At 48.4% G+C, this 20,089-nt stretch overlaps 1 protein-coding gene across 1 annotated transcript in view; it reads right to left on the bottom strand.

Moving 5' to 3' along the window:
* Window positions 1-20,089, bottom strand: part of LGI2 (leucine rich repeat LGI family member 2) — a 292,999-nt gene that overhangs the window by 118,736 nt on the left and 154,174 nt on the right. Inside the window, exon 3 of the mRNA XM_085642334.1 lies at window positions 19,697-19,768. Coding sequence (XP_085498460.1) covers window positions 19,697-19,768 — 72 coding nt within the window. The remainder of the gene's footprint in view (window positions 1-19,696; window positions 19,769-20,089) is intronic.

Raw genomic sequence — 20,089 nt, 5'->3', positions numbered from 1 at the left:
CAAACTTCTTTGTTTGAACCTCAGTACAGGTGCACTGTACAAATCACCTTCTTGGGCTGTTTCTTGAATGTAAAAGCTATCAAAGGGATCACTATGGCTCCATGAGATAGTTACAAAGCTTCTACATTAACTGCTGAGTTCTAGAAAGGCTCTCACTTGTGCCTGGGAAGTGATCAGTTCCCATGCCGACACTGACTGAATCTTAGCATCCAACAGGCAAATCTTCTTGTTACCCACTTGATTCCAGAGGTTGACTACAGTGGACTGTTCCACCCGGATGCATATGGGTGCTTTGATAGTTAGTTTAGCCCCCTATATCCTGGTAAACACTTATTTTAGGTACTTTAGGTGATCCTCCCATGAATTGCTTAACACTGCACTGTCATCCAGGTACGCCACACGGAAGGCGTCTCTCCCTGATAGAACTGGAAAGCGACAGGAGCATTTTGTTAATGCAAAGGACATTACCTTAATCTGGAAGACCCTCTTTGATGTAGAAAATGTGGACTTAAGCCTGTGGAAACTTGCTTGGGGACCAACGCCACCGGATTGGCCTAAGGACTACGCGATATCTCAATCACACCCAAGTCCAACATCTTGGACACCTCTGCCTTACTGCATTCCTAGTCCCAGTCTGACATGCAAGTCTTGCTTTTGACAGGCGGCCTATCTCCTATGTAATCTCATGAACTCATGAATCTCATGTCACTCCGCTGTACGCCACGCCACCCTACACTAATTCATTATAAAACAATCCACTCTACCCCACTGTAGGAAGCTGGCTCTGTATATACTATACCAAAATGTGGTATAGTGTGCCCAGAGTCCAGTGGAACCCCAAAGGTAGGCAGAGGTAAAAGTAGATAGCACCTTACTCTCTATTTGTGGTACTGTGGGCAAGCAGTAAGGCTTTATCAGTGGGTAGTGTTAAGCATTTGTTGTACATACTCAGGCAGCAAATGATGTCACACACTCAAAGACTGAACTCAGACCAATTTGTTGGTATAAAAAATCTTATTTAGCTATATTTATTTTCTATAACCAAGCAAGCCTGGTACAGGTAAGTGTAAATGGTACTTTTCAAGGGAGGTTGAACAATACAAGCAAGTTGAATGAAAATGTCTTTGTTACAGGTTTGTAAATCTTTTCAAGACAGTGGATATTACTGTCAGATTACTTTTGATTGCTTTACGGATTACTTTGTGGATTACTTTTTCTACTCAGTGTGAAAGGCCTCGATATCACATTGGGACATTTCCTAGAGAAAAGGCGAGTAAAGCAGTTTTCAATTATTTGCAGTTTTTCAAGTTCTCATACAAAACCAACTCCACACAACAATTTTCAAGGAAAAACAGTCAATGTATTCCTATTGAGAAAATGTGGTTATCGGTTGACAGGTAACTACTTGGTTGTGGGAGTTGGTATTCTGGGGTGAGAACCAGGGTTCCCCCAGGGTCAAGGATGCACTCTCAAAGCACCCTCAGCGGCACTAGGGCATCCGGGTGCAGAGTGCTGAGGCCCAATGTTATCCAATCGGGGCTAGGGGGCCTCCGGTAGGTGCCTCTCATGAGCAGGCCACTAGGTTGTGGGAGCAAAGCTCCTGGTGTTAGGCTCAGGGCAAAGGGGATCCGAGTTAGCACCCAAAGTACACTATCAGCGGCGCAAGGGCGGCTGGATGCAGTGTGCTGTTTTGGCGTTGAGTGCCCTGTTGTTTTCAATGGGGATTCTCCGTTTCCAACAAAGACTGCAGGCTCGGGGACGAAGATCTTCTGGAGGCGACCACTGATTGGAGAGGTAAGTTGGGATGCCTGGGGATGCTGGGACACCGTCAGTTGGGCCACCCAAAGCTGTGGGAATTCAGGTGCAGGGGTGTCTTTAGGCGTCGGGTTTTCTTACCAGCTCCTGTCGCGGTCGTGGGGGGTCCTCCAGAAAGAGACTGCAGGTGTTGTTTGGATGGTCGAGGCAGGTCAGAGATCACCAGATCTCAGGTTAGGATCGCCGGGGAAACCTCTTCCTGGTGTTGGGCCACTCGGGCTTGGGCGTCGGGTGCAGAGTGTTGCAGACTTACCGTTTTGGCTGGGGCCAGAGTCTGTTGGTGAGCAAATCCAGTGCTCACGGGAAACAAAGTCTTTGACTTGGAAGGCAGGGCAGGTCTTCGGGGCTCTTGAAGTTGCTGGCTGCAGGACACCCCGGGATTTCACTGGAGCAGGTAGAAGGTGTGGACAGGCAGGTAGGGCTGGTAGGGCTGGAGCCAAATCAGTGGGCGTCCTCCTCTTCTTAGCTTCAGCACGGGTTCTTTGGTCCTTCTTCTCCTCTTCTTCTTGTCGATTCTTGTGTGAGGAGGCAAGAATCAGGGTTGCACCTAAATACTAGATTTAGGGGCATTACAGTTAGATAAAGGTTGGGACCAATGGGTCCCTTCCTTGGCGTGGGTACAGCCCCTATCATGACACCCTCCAGTCGAAGGGGGGCATATGCCTCACGCTGGTTGGCTGGGTCCCCCCATCTGCAAGATGGTGGGGCCTGAGAGTTGTGCTTCACCTCACCTCCCCTACCTGAGGGGTGGAGTTGGCAAAGGTGGGCACACCTCCCTTCCTCACTTGGTTTTCCCGCCGATTCTCCTGCCCAAAGTTGGGGTCAGAATCGGTGGGGACCAGTTGCTGAAAGCAGCAAAGGCCTGGGGTAGCTCACAAAGGTGGCAAGCCTTGTGTTGTAACCTACTATTTTAATTGTACATATATTACGCCCTTACTTGTAGATAGTTATTATGTCTGTAGATGTCATGCACAATGGTATGTTCCACCCCTGCATTGCTGGGACTTTGGTTCCACTCTGGAACTCTAGAGAGTGCACAGTAGAATATTGGGCATTGAGCTGAGGAGAGTTGGACATGGCAGTTGGGAAACACCTGTACTGAAATAAACCCACGTTTCTTCAAACCTACTTCTGTCTCCTGAAATTACTAACTTCATTTGGCGACGAGGATGGGATTGAGGACTGCTGCGCAGGGAGCAGCTGTGTTTTCCCACCCCAGTTACTTCGTCAGTCCAACCTAGTCTTCTGATGTGCCTTACCTGCTCCTGTGACTACTCTTTGCCTGGCATCTCCTCTGGATGCTATTCATGCTTGGACACTGCTTTCCGCTCCACTGGTAGTAGTTCCACTCCACTCTCTACGTGCTGTCACCTGCCATTTCGGTCACCTGAGGTGCATTTCTGCTGATTGTTCTCCAAGGACTTTGGGAACTCTTCCTGGGTTGTGCCGGTGTTGAATCGACAAGCTGTGACAGTCTAGGTCTCCCTGCCGCTGTCATCATCGTCGGAGGGAAAATTTCTGTCACCTAATATCCTTTCATCGTTTCTGTTACAAAGGTAGCAGCTGATACGCTTTACCCTGCTCAGCGAGTCTTGGTGCTGATGTACACTCCGCCTTCGCGCTTGCCCTGAGGTGAAAGACATCAGTTTCATTGACTTCCTCACTCGGAGACCAGCTGAGGAGTTGTGTCGGTTTCGACGTGCATGCCCTGAGAGGAGAAGCAGCTTCGCTGTTGTATCAGTTCCGTCGATTTCCTCATTCGGAGACCAGCTGAGGAGTCGTGTCAGCTTCGACGCACATACCCTGAGGTGAGAGGCGGCTCAGCCATCGAGTCTGCTCTGTCAAAAATCTCTCTGACGAGAGGCGCCTGAAGATCTCGTCAGCCGCCGGTCTCCTCAGATGGCATGCTCAGCGACACACAACAGTTTGTGAGTGGCGTCTGAGGAATCCTTTCACTCGCTCTTCCACCTGTTGTCTTCTATGCCTCAATGCACCTGTGGCCACACTCGCTCCCCGCTGGCATACTTTGGTGAACCTTCAGTGCCCCATGGGAGAGTGGGTGCGGTGCAGTGTTGGAGTAAATACTCCAACTCTACGTGACTTCTGGGTGAGTGCATATTCTTGTTTTTCTTCATCGGTGCAGTCTCCACCTCGGAGGACCATCATTACACGCTGACAGGCACAGCTTATAGTAGCCTGCAGCATTCTAGATGTAAAGCATATGCTGAAAGGCACAGCATACTAATTTGCTGCAGCATCTTAATTTCACCTCACGCTGACAGGCACAGTTGACTTTCTTAACTCTCTCTGAGAACCATCCTGTCCCTACACTGACAGGCACAGCTTTAATTAAATTTTGCCTGCAGCATACAGCCTGTTGCTCACAGGCACCACTATCTGCCTTGCCCCCTAACAGATACTGTATTTTTTCATTTAATCTTCACTATGTTTTGCTTTTAGTGTCTCTAAAATGTTTTTATTTCCTTACTGGTTTTCTTCAAGTGTCTTTTATTTACACTGAGGTAGCAAAGTTTTGTGGTATACCCTTTCAATCATGTCAGAAGAAAATATGGACCAACACCCTCCATTCTTGAGTGAAGATGGTGAACCTGCGGTCCCTTGGGACAGATGGGTTAAAATATTCCATTCGTATTTAATTGCCATATAAATGAAAGAAAGGATGATAATAAAGTACTAAGGGTGCATGATACCCATACTGGGATCAAATTCAGGCCAAGGAAGGAAAATATTAAGTGTTACAGATGTGGTAATGTAATTCATCTTGCCAATTTCCCCAAGTGTCCTGCCAGAGGGGTTAATTGTAGAAAGTGCAACAGAACAGGACATTTTGCCAAGATGTGTAAGTCTAAGGAAGCAGGGAAAGATATACATGTAGTTCATGAAGAACTCGATACAGATTCCAGAGAAAACAAATTTGTGTTTCAAGTGCATGGTCAAGAGGAGGAGGAGAGGGTCAAATATCCTGTTTGTGATATTCAATTAGATGGCAAAAAAGTAAGTGCTTTTGCAGATTCATGTTCCCCTTACACTTTAGTTGACAAGGAAACATTTCAGGTGATGTTTAAGGAGAATTAGTGTACCTTGGAAAAACCAGACATATATCCAGGGGGGTATAACAAGGATCCCATTCCAGTAAAAGGCATGGTGAGGATGCGTATCACATTTAAAGACAGGCACACCATAGGAAAAGTCTATATTACAGAGAGGGGAAGTAACTTACTGGGATGGAAACACCAGAGAGACTTAGGTATCACGCTTGTCAACAATGAGAAGCAAGTATTACTTGTTGACAGGCCCTTAGTGGGGGTGGATGTATGTGAAGATTATCCTGACGTCTTCACTGATAAGATAGGAATGCTGAGAAACTATGTACACAAGATCAAACTAAAAAACGATGCTGTTCCGGTTGCACACAAGACCAGATCCAATCCTCTACTGATGCGAGAACCATTAAAAAAAGAGCTAGAGAAATTGGAGGGGCAGGGCATCATTAAAGCTGTAGAAAGTTAAGAATGGTTGGCTCCGATTATGATGATGTCCAAAAAAGAAGGGAAAGATATTCGCATTTGAGTGGACTTGAGGAGTTTAAATGCCAACATTTGGATGGACAGGTATCCGCTTCCCAAAATCAATGAAATGTTGAGTATCATAAATGGAGCTAAATACTTTTCTGTGTTGGACCTCTCATCAGCATACCACCAGGTTGCCCTGCATCCGGACTCCCAGGTTCTCATGGCCTTTACCACTCCGTTTGGTACATACCAATTCTTAAGAATGCCGTTCGAACTGGCCTCAGCTGCAGTGGTATTCCAGAGAATAATGCAACATGTACTAGGAGAAGTGGATAAAACCATATGATTCCAAGATGACATTCTCATATATGGTTCCAATGAGGAGGAACACAATGATAACTTGAGGGAAGTGTGTGCAAAGCTCAAGGAGGCAGGCTTTACCATTAAGAAGAAGAATTGCAAAATTGGGGTAGCGTCTGTGGATTTTCTAGGCCACACCCTTTCCAGTAAAGGTATGAAACCCAAAATGGACTTGATAGAATCTGTTATTGAAGCCCCCAATCCCAATAATAAAGTAGAAATCAAAATTTTTGGGGGTTTGGCCGAGTACATGTCTAAATTTATTAAGAACTTTTCTTTTTTTTTTTTTTTTTTTTTTTTTTTTTTTTTTTTGAAACCGTTTATTGCAATCTCAAATATATACAGGTATGGGCCTACAACCTTCCGGCCGGCCGCTAAAATGACGATGACAAATGGCATACATACAATGAGGCACTGAACTTTACATAGACACTAAGGCAGGTGGTATCCACAACGCGGGCCATGTGGTTCTGAGCCCACAATACGGTTTCATTTGATACAACACAACAACATAAATAAACACACACCCGCAAGGCAACCCACGATCAAAAGCGGCAGCACGTGCTCCTCAAATGGGGGACCCCAAACCATCCACTGAAAACCCCCAAGCGGGGAAGGGAAACGGGTCCGGGACTGGGAGAATATTGTGCTCGGAACTGAGGGAGGGAGTAAACTAGGGGGATGGAGCTGGGGAAGCGGGAGGCAGCAACGGCGGCTCGCAGATATCCCCGCGGTAGGCGTTCCAGGGGCCCCATATCTTCACCCATGCCCCAGGCTTACCCCGCGCCACATACACCACCTTCTCTCGGAACATGCACCAATCCATGTGTTCTTTCCAGGCCGACACCGCCGGGGACCTCTGGGATCCCCACAGCCGCGCAACGTCCCGTTTAGCCACCATATAGCCCAGAGTCACCCATCGCGTCTGCGGAACCGAGTAATCGGTCGGTTCCCACACATTCAGCAAACATCTCCTCGCTTCAGGCAACAGCGCGACATGCGTAACCGCTCGCAGGACCTCATGCACACCACGCCAGAATCGCTCCACCCTCGGGCATTCCCACAAAATGTGCAAAAAGGTCGCTGAAGCACCACACCCACGCCTACACAATCCGTCCTCGGCATAGCCCATACGCAGAAGCCTTGGCCCCGTCATGTACACCCGGTGGAGTATCTTAAGCTGGACGAAACGAAGGCGAGCCGGGATGGCCACCTCCTTCGGAGAGGCCACCGCGGAAATCCAGTCCTCGTCGTCCAACTCCAGCCCATCGGCAACCCAAGCCTCGCGGAGGCCAGTCAGTAAGCCCGAGCGGTCATTTATCAATTTCTTATAAATGAGGGAGATCGTGCTGTCCGGAACGTGGCCATCTAGCACTCTATCCTCCAGGGGGGAGGACTCCGGGATGGAGGCCACGTCTGGGAAGACAGAACCCAGTGCGTGACGGACCTGCAGGTAGCGAAAGTATTCACTGCCCTGCAGCTGAAACTCCGCCTGCAGCGTCTCGAATGTCTTGAATCCTCCCCTCGTCCAGAGATCTCCCACTGTACTGATGCCTATAGTGTCCCACTGCTCAAAGCCCTTCGAGGTCCACAGAGAGCCCAACCTCTCAGACGCGTACAGCGGTGACGCCCGGGTCAAACGGTCCTTCCAGCCCATAGCTGCATTAGCCGCGTGCCATACTCGCACCATGACACGCGTGGGTCCCGTCAAGCGGGAATCGGGCACACTAGCGTAGAGCGCTCGATTGTAGTCGCCACCGGGCAGGAGCATCTTGTCCATTTCAAACGCCGGGTTTAGGGCGGGCCCATAGAGGCCCTGATTAATTGCAGCCAACTGGGAGGCCCAGTAATACCGTTTAATATCCGGGAGGGCAATCCCTCCATCGTACCACGGGAGCGTCAACTTTGCCAAGGCTATACGCGGCCTCCCATCCCAGAACAGGCGGCGCTGTAGACCCTCCACTTCACGGAAGTAGCGCGCTGGGACCAGGTCCATAGTGTTCTGGAGAGCGTACAGGAAGCGCGGCAGTGACATCATCTTGAACAACGCCGCCCGGCCGAGCGGCGAAAGTGGCAAGCGCCGCCAGCGCGCGACGTCCTCCTTCAAGCGCTGGAGGGGGGGAAGCAAATTTCGCTCGTAGCGGGCCACCGGGTCCAGCGTAATGTAGACACCCAAGTATCGAAATCCCTCCGAGGCAATCTGGATCGGACAGCCCCGCGGGAGGACAGGAGCCTCCCCGGAAAGCACATAGACACAGGATTTGGCCCAGTTGATGACAAGGCCTGAATTGCGGCCAAAAGAGCGCAGAACATCGACCAGGACAATCAGTGATTTGCGCGGGGAAGCTAAGTACAAAAGGATGTCGTCTGCATAGAGAGACACGCGGTCCTCATACTCAGGGGTCCAACGGAGACCTCGGATAGAAGGGTGCCACCGCAGCCACTCTGCCAGGGGTTCCAAGGCCAGTGCGAACAGGAGCGGCGACAGGGGGCAACCCTGTCGCGTGCCCCGTCCCAGCACGAATGGGGCCGAGACTCGACCATTCACCACCACCTGCGCAAGTGGGTCCGAGTACAACAATTTGACCCAGCTGATGAAACCCGGCCCGAAGCCAAACTTCGCCAGCATCGCCCAGATGTACGGCCACTCGAGTGTGTCAAACGCCATAGTGGCGTCCAAAGCCGCCAAGATGGCCGGCTCCCGCACGAACGGAACACGCGCTAGCACGCCGTGCAGGCGTCGCAAATTAAGAGCCGTATTGCGATGGGGGATAAAGCCGGACTGGTCTTGGTGGACCAGGTCGCCCACCACGCCGACCAGCCGGTTGGCGAGCACCTTGGCGAGGATTTTAGGTTCCGCATTCAAGAGCGAGATAGGCCGATAGGATGTGACCCGATCTCGAGGTCTCCCCTCCTTGTGGATGACCACGATGGTAGCCAGACGCTGGTCCGGCGGGAGGGAGCCCCGCGAGTGGGCCGCAAGGAACATTGCGCGGAGGTGGGGCGCCAGTACATCCGGTCGCAGCTTGTATAACTCGATAGGAATGCCGTTTGGGCCCATGGCCTTGCCAGAAGCGACCGAGCGGATGGCGAGGGCGATTTCGTCCGAGGTGGGGGCGGCATCCAGCGACTCCCTGTCCTCCACAGAAAGGGAGGGGAGCGCGATGTCACGCAGCAGGGCATGGGAATCCTCCTCCGAGCAGGGAGAAACCGGGGAATATACCTCGCGGAAATAATCCGCAAAGCAAGAAACAATGCCTTCCGGCTCAATGACACGCACGCCATCCGTCCTCTCAATCAGCGGGACCACACGACTCGCTCTCTCCTTCTTATCCAGCCACGCAATCAACTTGCCCGCCTTATCACCCACATCATACAATCGCCCCTGTTGCTCTCTGCTGAGGCCCCTGGCCGCCTCCGTGACGAGGGCCCTATAGGCCGCCTGCTTAAGGTGCAGAACGTGGAGCGCAGCGTCAGTCACCCCACTCCCCAAATCACCCTCCAATTCAGTAATTTCGGCCTCCACCCGGGTCACCTCCTCCTGTGCGCGCCTCCGGGCATGGGAAATAAAGGAGAGGGCCTCCCCTCTCAGTACCGTCTTAAAAGCCTCCCACAGGGAGATAGCCGACAGGACTGACCCCACATTCTCCTCGAAATACCGTTGCAAGGATTTAATCAAGTCTGCGCGAATAGTGGGGTCGCGCAGGTACCAAGCGTTGATTGGAGCTACCCTGCCCTCCCCCCTCGGGAAGACATCAAAGTGCAACAGGAGCGGGGAGTGATCTGAAATGCCCCTCGCCAAATGGCGCACCTCCCCCACCCTCCCGGCATAGGCCGCAGGGACAAGGATATGATCAAGCCGCGAAAGGCTACCATGGGCACCCGAATGGAAGGTGTACTGCAGCTGAGTGGGATGTTTTAAACGCCAGCAGTCTACCAATCCCAGTGTGTCCAAAAGGCCCGACAGCCACGCCTGTGCCCGGGGGAGGTCCCTAGGGGGATAACGATCCATAGTCCCAGAAACCACCGCGTTGAAGTCCCCCCCAACCACCAGAAGCCCCCCCGGAAGGTCAAGAAGGAGGCGTCCCAGGTCCGCAAAGGTGGTGGACTGTAACCCCGGTGGGACGTACACTGAGACAAAGACGACCACTTTGCCCTCCATTCTCCCCACCAAAACAGCGTAGCGTCCCCTCTCATCATGGCGCACCTCGTCTATTTCTAGCGGGAGCGAGGTCTTGACCATAATGCCCACCCCTCGTGAGCCTGACGTAAAGCCCGAGTGGGCCACCAAACGATAACCACGTCGATTCATGGCACAAAAGGAGTTACCAATAAGGTGTGTCTCCTGCAGAAAGACCACATCAGGCGAAATCCGTTTCAGATACTGCAGGACCACACCCCGCTTAATCCTATCCCCCAGCCCGTTAACGTTCCAGGACAACAAAGTCAAGTCCCTACCCCCCATCACATACAGAAGCCATCATTTGTCCCCCCGAGAGCAACTCAAAAACACCAGTACAATAAAGGGTTAGCCTTGCGGTAGAAACGAACCACACCCCACCCCAACCCACCCATCCCAACAAAACTCCCCCCACCCTGCACCCCTGCATGAGCCCGAACAGCCCCCCCAAAGTGCAGTGTGCCTGTCGCCCCATAGAAGAAAACTAACTAGTCCCCCAGAGGAGGAGGGAGATCCCCCAAGAGACCCCGCACGACCTCCACAGGAGGGGAACTTACCCTAACAGTCAATGGTGACAATAACACAGCCCGGAGCAAGGCCTACCATTAGTCCCTTAGTCCTGATCCGGCGGGCCCTCCCCACCAACCGCGCCCCCCCCGCCCCCCCGGCCCCGATCTCCAGGCAAAGTGTCCAGCCAGTCCCCGGCCGCCTCGGGACGATCAAAAAAGTGCGTGCGGCCATCTACCTCCACCCTCAGCTTAGCTGGAAAAAGCATCGAATATTTGAGATTCAGGTCTCGTAGGCGACGTTTGACACCCAAAAAGCTTAGTCTCTGCTTTTGGACCGCCGGGGTGAAGTCAGGATAGAAATTAATATCCATGTTATCAAGTCTGACTGGCCCTTGGAGCCTAGAAGTCTGCAGGATAGCGTCTCTGTCCCTAAAATTGAAGATCCGGGCGATGAGAGGCCTCGGAGGGGCGCCGATCTTAGGCCTACCCCCGGGGACCCTATGGGCCCGTTCCACTGCAAAGAATTTGCTCAGCCCCCGAGGCTGTAGGTGGGTGAGGACCAGGTCCTCCACGAACAGATCCGCTGCCTCCGCCTCTCGTCCCTCCGGCACCCCGATAATGCGGACGTTGTTTCTCCGGGCCCGACCCTCGGAATCCTCCAGTCGACGATTCATCAGGGCGCTCGCCTGGCCAAGCCTGCGCACCTCCTGTTGGAGGGCCGCCACGTCAGTTGTAAGGCCCGAGGTAGAGTGGGCCAAAGAATCGACCCGGTCATTTGTTTTAGACAGATCGGCTCTCACGAGGCCCACGTCCACGAGGGCCGAGTCGATCTTCTGCGCCAGAGTGTCAAAGCGCTGGTCCACCGAGGCCTTCATCTCGGTGATGGCGCCCATGACGTCCCGGAGGGTCAGGTCCGTGGGCGGAACAGGAGCATCAGTCGGGCCCGTGGGGGACCTACGCAGTACCTCTGGAGATCCCTTCTGGAGGGTGTAGCGGTCCATGTTATTGGATTGTTGGGCCGTGCCACGACGGGTCGACTTCACCTTGGCCCGGTCGCCATCTTGTTTTGTGGCCATGGTCGCAATCCCCAAATCGAGCCAATCTCCTCAGAAAAGGGGCAGACAATCCCGTTCAAGGGCTCCGGGGGGGGGGCGACCACCGCTCCTCAGGACGGATCGCAGCCGGCGGGCCGGCAGGGCAGCCCAACGAGGCCACAGCACCGCACACCGCCCCGCAACCCAACCTCGCCTGGCAGCAAGGAGGGCGCAAAAGCGAAAGTGAAAGCGCGGGGTACGCGAGCCACCCAGCCTTGCCCGCCGCTGTTGTTCACTTTGTGTCCGGATCGCCCCACGACTCCAGTACGGGGGGCCGGCGTGGAGAAGGCCGCAAACCTCAATCGATGCTCCTGCCGGTGTCCGAGGTCCGATTTAAAAACGGAAAACGGGCGTCACCTCTGCACGGGTTCACAAATACAGTCCCCTCATCTGGGACAGGATTCTGTCAGGATTTATACAGGAGGTCGCGGAGGTCCTCGGGAGCCTCGCACCTACGCGGCCATCTTGGTTGCGCGCTAGGCTCCTCAAGAAGAACTTTTCTGAATTGGTACAGCCCATTAGAGATCTGTTGAAAAAGGGGACATATTTTAAATGGTTACCGGTCAATAACCGTACATTCATTGAAATAAAAAGAGCCATTGCAGCAGCACCCTGTATTGGAAATGTTGATAGTGCCAGGGATCCTTTTCTCAAGACGGATGCAAGTAACAGGGGCATAGGCGCCGCACTGTCTCAAATGGAAGGAGGCAAAGAAAAGATCATAGCATTTGCCTCCGGACATTAAAGGAAGCAGAAATTAACTACTCCACTATTGAGAAGGAGGCCTTGTCATGTTTTGGCCGAGTACATGTCTAAATTTATTAAGAACTTTTCCGAATTGGTACAGCCCATTAGAGATCTGTTGAAAAAGGGGACATATTTTAAATGGTTACCGGTCAATAACCGTACATTCATTGAAATAAAAAGAGCCATTGCAGCAGCACCCTGTATTGGAAATGTTGATAGTGCCAGGGATCCTTTTCTCAAGACGGATGCAAGTAACAGGGGCATAGGTGCCGCACTGTCTCAAATGGAAGGAGGCAAAGAAAAGATCATAGCATTTGCCTCCGGACATTAAAGGAAGCAGAAATTAACTACTCCACTATTGAGAAGGAGGCCTTGTCATGTTTTTGGGCCACTAACCACTTTAAATATTTTTTGTGAGGAATACCATTCATATTAAGAACAGACCATAAACAGTTTGTACCATTATTTTCATCAAAGACATTGAGAAAACTACACCCAGAATTAGTAAGTGGCTGGTATCTTTGCAAAGTTTCAACTTTAAAGTTGAATACGTACCAGGCATCAAGAATCATGTGGCAGATTTTCTTTCTCACCTCCCCATTGATAAGCAAAGGGAGGAGGTTAAGGAAGACTTTGAGGTATTACAAGTTGCCATCCCTGCCATTTTGAAAGAAGATTGGGAAATCCACATGTCAGATGATGCTTTGTTAAAAGTGGTCATAGAAATTATCAAGAAGGGATGACCTAAGAAATGCGGAGATCTTCCTAGGGAAATACAACTGTATTGGAATGTAAGGGAAGAACTGTCTATTGTGGGGATCATTGTATTTAAGTCTGACAAGATCATTCCCCCTGAAAAACGTAGACGGCGCATTTGTGAAATAGCTCATGAGGGCCATCTGGGGAAGAATCTTACGAAGAGTAAGCTTTGGTCAGGATATTGGTTCCCATACATGGATACCATGATAGAGGAATTGGTGAAAGATTGTCATGCCTGTGGTCTCAAATTCAAAAGCATAATGAATGCACCCCTGGAACCGGTGGAAATTCCCATTAAGGCCTGGGAAAAGCTAGGTTTAGACATTGTTGGACCCTTACAAATCTCTGGTTTACAAATCTCTGGTTTACAGGAAAGATTCATTTTAGTCTTGGTTGATTAATTCTCCAAATGGATTACTCTCAAGTTTGTCAATAATGTGGACACTAAAACCATCATATGTTTTCTGTCTGAAGTGTTTGCCAATGAAGGTATTCCCCACACCCTTATTACCGACAATGGTGTCCAATTAGTGTCAGAAGAAATGAAGGGTTTTCTTGTCAGTTTGGCCTTCAAAGATATTTCCACTCCCTTATATTGCCAATGGGTTAGTGGAGGGTTGCAACCGAATGATCAAAGATGCCTTGCAAATTAGCCATGGTTGCACATAAGCCCATTATTCAATCCATCAAAGGCATGATATGGACATATCATATTACGCCCAACAGTGTGACAGGTTATTCCCCTTTTTGTCTATTGAGAGGTTGCAAGCCAGGCTCTAAATTAACACCCAATTGGCAGTTTGAAATTCAAATAGGATAGGCAAGCTGCCAAGGAGAAAATTGGGGTCTTATTAAGAAACCTGACATTAACCAAAACACGTATAATAAATATTCTGGTCCGGAGAGAATAAAGGAAGTGGGGAAGAATGTGGTCGTCATGGCAGATGGATGCATGTGGAGCATGGATAGATTGGTTCCACATCCAGAGCAAGACAGTAACGACAAGAGCGTCAGTAGTGCTAATTATCTGCCTACCATCTGTGATGTTAAACTAAGTGGAAGGAAAGTAAGTTCTCCAAAGTGGCATGGGGACTATGTCATGAAATAAGTCTCCCCCGGTGCTTCTGTTTCACTGTTCTGTGTTTCTCCCCACCACTGTATAATACTTCGTCACCCGCCTCTTCTCCCTCTCTCTCTGTTTCCCCCCTTCCTTTCTGTGGTTTGCACAGTATCCTTCACTCCTCAAAATATAGTGATAGGGGAGATGTGTTGTAACCTACTGTTTTAATTGTACAAATATTATGCCCTTACTTGTAGATAGTTATTATGTCTGTAGATGTCATGCATAATGGTATGTTCCACCTCTGCATTGCTGGTACTTTGGTTCAACTCTGGAACTCTAGAGAGTGCACAGTAGAATGTTGGGCATTGAGCTGAGGAGAGTTGGACATGGCAGTTTGGAAACACCTGTACTGAAATAAACCCAAGTTTCTTCAAACCTCCTTCTGTCTCCTTGATTGACTTACTTCACCTTTGAAGATTCCCATTCGTGGACCCTGCCCATCCTGGGGAGGAGACTTGGCACCTCGTCCCAGGATGTGCATTGTTTCAGACCCCGAGAGCAGCAGGCTCTCGACCCAGGGGTCCAGAAACATGTCTGGTGGTGGCAGCTGGCGAGCAGCCACTCAGCCTAGACACTAGTGTTAGGTCGTTTTTCAGGGGGCAACTCTAAGATGCCCTCTGAGTGCATTTTTCATTAAATCTCACACTGGCATCAGTGTGTGTTTAATGTGCTGAGAGGTTTGATGCCAAACTTCCCAGTTTTCAGTAAAGCCATTATGGGGCTGTGGAGTTCATAATGACAAACTCCCAGCACCATATACTCTTAATGGCATTACTGCACTTACAATGTCTAAGAATGCACTTAGACACTGTAGGGGTACAGGGTGCATGCACTTGTACCCTCACCACTGGTATAGGGCACCCATCTAGAGGGGTGGCTGACCTTTGCCAAGGCAGTGGGTTGTAGGCATGGCACACAGGGATGTGTGCCATGTCAACTCTTCACTTTGTTCTGCACCAAAACACACAGCCTGCAATGACAGTGTGTGTGTGCGTAAAGGTACAGGGCCTCTAAGGGTGGCACAATAAGTGCTGCAGCCCTTAGAGGCCTTCCCTGGCCACAGTGCCCTTGATACATGTGGTACCATTTACAAGGGATGGACCTGTGGCCAAAGAATGCCAATTGAGCTTTGTTTTTAATGCAGTTTAGGGAAAGAACATAGGCCCGAGGTACCTGTTTGGCAGAAGCCCAGGGCACACTCAGTCAAAGTACATTAGCAGTTTAGCAAAAAGTGGAGGCAACCAAGCAAAAAGAGGGCACTTTCTTACACCCACTCCACTCTATGCCACTCCACTATACACCACTCCACTTATTGCTATTAAACTCTACGCAAATCCATTCTACAACACTGCGGTCTAAGCCATTTCACTGTATGCCCCTCCACTGTACGCTAATCCACTCTATTCTTTTCCATTCTATGCAACAACACTCTACACATTTCCCTCTACACTATTCTACTCTTTGCCACTACACACTATGCACACCATTGTACACAACTCCACTGTACATTATTCCACTGTATGCCACTCCACACCACTCCACGCCACTCCCCTGTGTGTCATTACAATCAACAACACTCCACTGTACGCTAAGCCACTCTATGCTATTCCATTCTATGCAACTCCTCTCTGCAACATTTCCCTCTATGCTATTCTACTCTTTGCCACTCCACACTATGCACGCCATTGTACACAACTCCACTGTACGCTATTCGACTGCATGCCACTCCACACGACTCCACTGTACACCACTCCACTGTGCGTTACTACACTCAACAATACTCCACTGTACAGTATTACACTGTATACCACTCCACTGTATGCTACTACACTCTACGATTTTCCACTGTACAACACTCCACTCTATGCCACTCTATTCTACTCTACTCTATTCCACTATCTGGCACTCCACTGTACATCATTCCACTTCACAACACTACACTCAACGTTATTGCAGTCTGCACCACTACATTGTGTGCTACTCCATTGTATGCCACTCCACTCTGTGGCACTCCAATCTACGGCACTCCAGTCTACTCTATTCTGCTCTACGCCACTCCACTCTATGCCACCACATACTACGACAGTCCGTTGTACACCACTTCTCTCTATGACCCTCACTATATGCTATTCCACTGTATGCAAATTCCACTCTATGACACTACACTATGCTATTCCACTCTATACCACTCCATTTTATGACACTCCACTCAATGCCACTCCACTGTATGCAATTCCACTTTACACCACTACACTATAGCTCACTACACTGTATGCCACTTCACTCTATGCCATTTTAATTCTACGTCACACTACTATATGCTATTTCACACTACGCCACTCCACTCCACTCTACACCACTCAACCCCAGTCCACTGTAAGCTACTCCATTGTATGCCACTACACTGTCACACACTCCAGTAAACGCCACTCCACTCTAGACAACTCCACTGTATGCAATTCCACTATACGCCACTCTACTGTACCCCACTCCAGTCTACGCCACTTCAGTCTACGCCACTCTAGTCTACACCACTCCACTGTATCCCAATCCACTGCATGGCTATTTACCAAACGCTATTCCACTGTATGCAACTACACTCTATGCCACTACACTTTACAATTTTTCACTGTATGCCATTCCACTCTAACCGATTCCATGCTATGAGACTATACTGCTGTATGGTATTTCACTATATGTTACTGCACCATACGCCACTACACTGTACGCTACTCCACTCTAATCTATTCCAAAATAATATACTGCACTCTATACCACGCCACTCTACGCAATTTGACTCTTTGCCACTCCAATCTACGACACAATACTATACGCCACTCCACAGTACACAACTCCACTTTATGCCACCTGCCTCTCCTCAAATTCACTGTGGACTGTTTCACTGCATGGAACCCCACTGCACACTACCACACTCTAGGCCACTCCAGTTTATGTCACTCCACTTTTTGCTTAACCAATGGCTTTACCAAAGGTTTAACCATTGGTGCTTTCATTATATATATATTACCTACTTGCGGTCGCCAGTAGGTAGTTATAGTTAGGACCTATCTTCCATAGGAAATCCACAACATTCTATTCCCAATAACTTTGGAGCCGGTTGACGAATCTTCGCGAAATCTTTAAATCTTTTGGCCAGCTCCGGTCCGCTCCTATCCTGAAAGTCTCGGGGTGATTCGTCAAGCAGGGGCCGAGAAAAAAAGGGGGTCCCAAAACGTGTTTTCCCCATGCAATTTTCCATAGGAACCTTTAGTCGCAGCTACAGCCCGAACTGCTGAACGGAATTACACCAAATTTGGCAAAACGGTAGCCCTTGGTTCAGAGTCGTGCCTTTTGGTTAAATAGTGTAAATCCGTTCAGTAGTTCCTGAGAAAATCAAAAGTTAAATCACATATATATCTGGGCGGAGCCTAACCACACATCTCATCGTGAGATCTGATTGGCTGTCAGCACTTCAGTGTTGGCAGCCATCTTGGGACCAATATACATGATAGCACCTCATTAAAAAGCATCGTAGTTAATAGAAGGTTTTAAGACTTTAGTTACATTATAAATCATTTGTTGATGGTACCATACTCATTTTGAGAATTGTGGTGTGTTCTAAGGTGATTTTACCATGTGAAAAAGCCTTCTGCTGGGATATCATGAATCATGTTTGAGAGAAAACTATATTCTCATGATTTTCCCCCAGAGGTTTGGAAGGTGATCTATAAGCTAAACTGAGAGCATATTTCTGTAAATTCACATAATCTTTCTCAGTCATGTGAGAATGAAGTCTGACATTCTCAGTAAAACATGTACATCCAACAAGGGCAGAGACTGTCAGTTGATACCTTTGTGTTCTACTGCAGCTTCCCAGAGTGTTCTAAAGAACAACTATAGCGCTAACAGTCCTACTTATGACAAACGTATTGCACACTTGAAGCCATCTTGATTGGAATAAAGTGGTAACTCCTAAAATATTTAATTGAAAAAGGAACAAAATGAAGGGGTTCATTTTGCCATAGAAAATATGATTAGTGCTGCAGAAAGAAAAATTAGGGCACATTTTGAGTGACTTCTCAAATCCTCTTCTATTTCATTAAAAAATTCTGACATGCAGACTGAAACATGCACTTTCAATACCAGCAGCAGACTTCCCTGGTGAGCAGTAGCTTTACTACAGTGATCTAATGAGCAAAAAGAGTGCTAACATTCTGAATTTATGGCAAATGTGTGACACATCTGAATGCCTCCTTGATGGAATCAAAGTAAAAAACTGAAAGTATTTCCTACTGAGGAGACTCTAGTAAATGAGGAAATTAGGAAACTTCATCACAAATAAGTCTCCCAAGATGGCCACCAGAGACAAAAGAGCCCAAATGTAGCACAAATATCACCCAGATGTAGCCCATGTGTAGCCCAATGACAGAAGTGTGCAAAAACTTTTTTGTGTTTTTGCAGTTTGATATAGTGCAGACTTGTCAGGTATTGGAGTGCTTTACATGAGCATTGGTTACATCACACAAGAACAAATTCATTTTGGTTGTAGACATGGGGAGATTAAGTGATTTGACCAGAATCACAGAATGTCGAGCTGAAGCAGAAACTCTAACCTGGTTCCCCAGTTGCAAAGTCTGCAGCTCTGGAAGTAACACCACATCTTCTCCCCTAAGTGCAACATTTAATCAAGTGGTCAACTGGATGGGAAAGTCGATTCGATTCGAAAACTTTATTCGGTATGCATAAAACAACCATATACGTATACATACATCGAGACTAAAAGCGGATAACATCTGATGTGCAACATGGGTCCAAAATTGATCATATACAATAAAACTAAGTGCATTACATATAGAAGACTCAAGTAATAAGGATAAAACAGCACATGGTCAGTGACATGGGGCCAAAATGAATCACCTTTGAAACACATAAAATATTATAAAAAAGGCAACACAAATTCATAAAAGACTTCAGAGGGTCATTACTATATCGATACATTAATACTTTTGCATACATTAAAAGCATTTACAATAAAAAGTGCCACGTTAAGACAAACCCTATGGGAAAGTCATGTACTGCAAGTCGAGACAAATGACTAAATATGTTATGTGAAAATGTAGAACGTGGCTAATCACCCGTGAGGGTATCCAGGCGCTAATGACGATTTGTGGTTAACCTTTAATTTGTAATATGGATAACTTGTAGTTTTTCCCTCTAATTGTATTCTAATGTTTCCTCTTTAAGTGGAAAATAGTGCTCACCTAATAATATTAGACTTTAAGAAGGGGTGTGGTATGTGTGATGTATGTAGTGTTTTGGACAAATAATAAGTTATTTGTTAGCTCCATGTTTATCCTGAAGCTGTAAAACTACTTGATCCATTTGCATACTCTGGGAGGTAATTTGTATAAAATGGGCACACTATATTCTACCAGGGTATAATATAACAGACGTCTCTTAAGCATCTTTCCCAACTGCTTCCAACTACGTCTCAAAGTCAGACAATAAGGCAAATAACCAAGTCTTCTTTTTCTGTAAAGGGCTATATGAGCTGTCAGAGAGAATGTACAACTTACAGGTACTCCAGGTGGAAAAGACCAGCAAAGGCTTCATCTCGAATGACAGTGAACGTGTTGGAGTTCAGCAAGCTGAAAATACAGAACAGAGATAAAAAGTCAAGACGGCAGGCTGAAATGAGGAGTGTAGATCGATTTGTGTTTATTGACTGCAAAGCCATTATATTCACTGAGCAGGCTTTGCTGCTCCGTTGAACCTCATCAGGAAAACAACACTTCAGTTCACAGGCAGACAGGAAGAGCTGACTGAACATGTTCACTTTGTTTGCTTTTATTGCCAGAATAAGTCGCACCATTTGTGTCACTTCATGATAAGATACCGAGGAAATCCCTGATAAGAAAAAATGGCAGCCTTAGAAAAGTGCTTCCCACTGCTCAAGCCGGGAACTGGTT

Source organism: Triturus cristatus, chromosome 2_2, assembly GCF_964204655.1.
Source record: "Triturus cristatus chromosome 2_2, aTriCri1.1, whole genome shotgun sequence".
Lineage (NCBI taxonomy): Eukaryota > Metazoa > Chordata > Amphibia > Caudata > Salamandridae > Triturus > Triturus cristatus.
The sequence above is the reverse complement of the archived record's forward strand: the minus strand, read 5'-3'. Positions and strand labels throughout refer to the sequence as shown.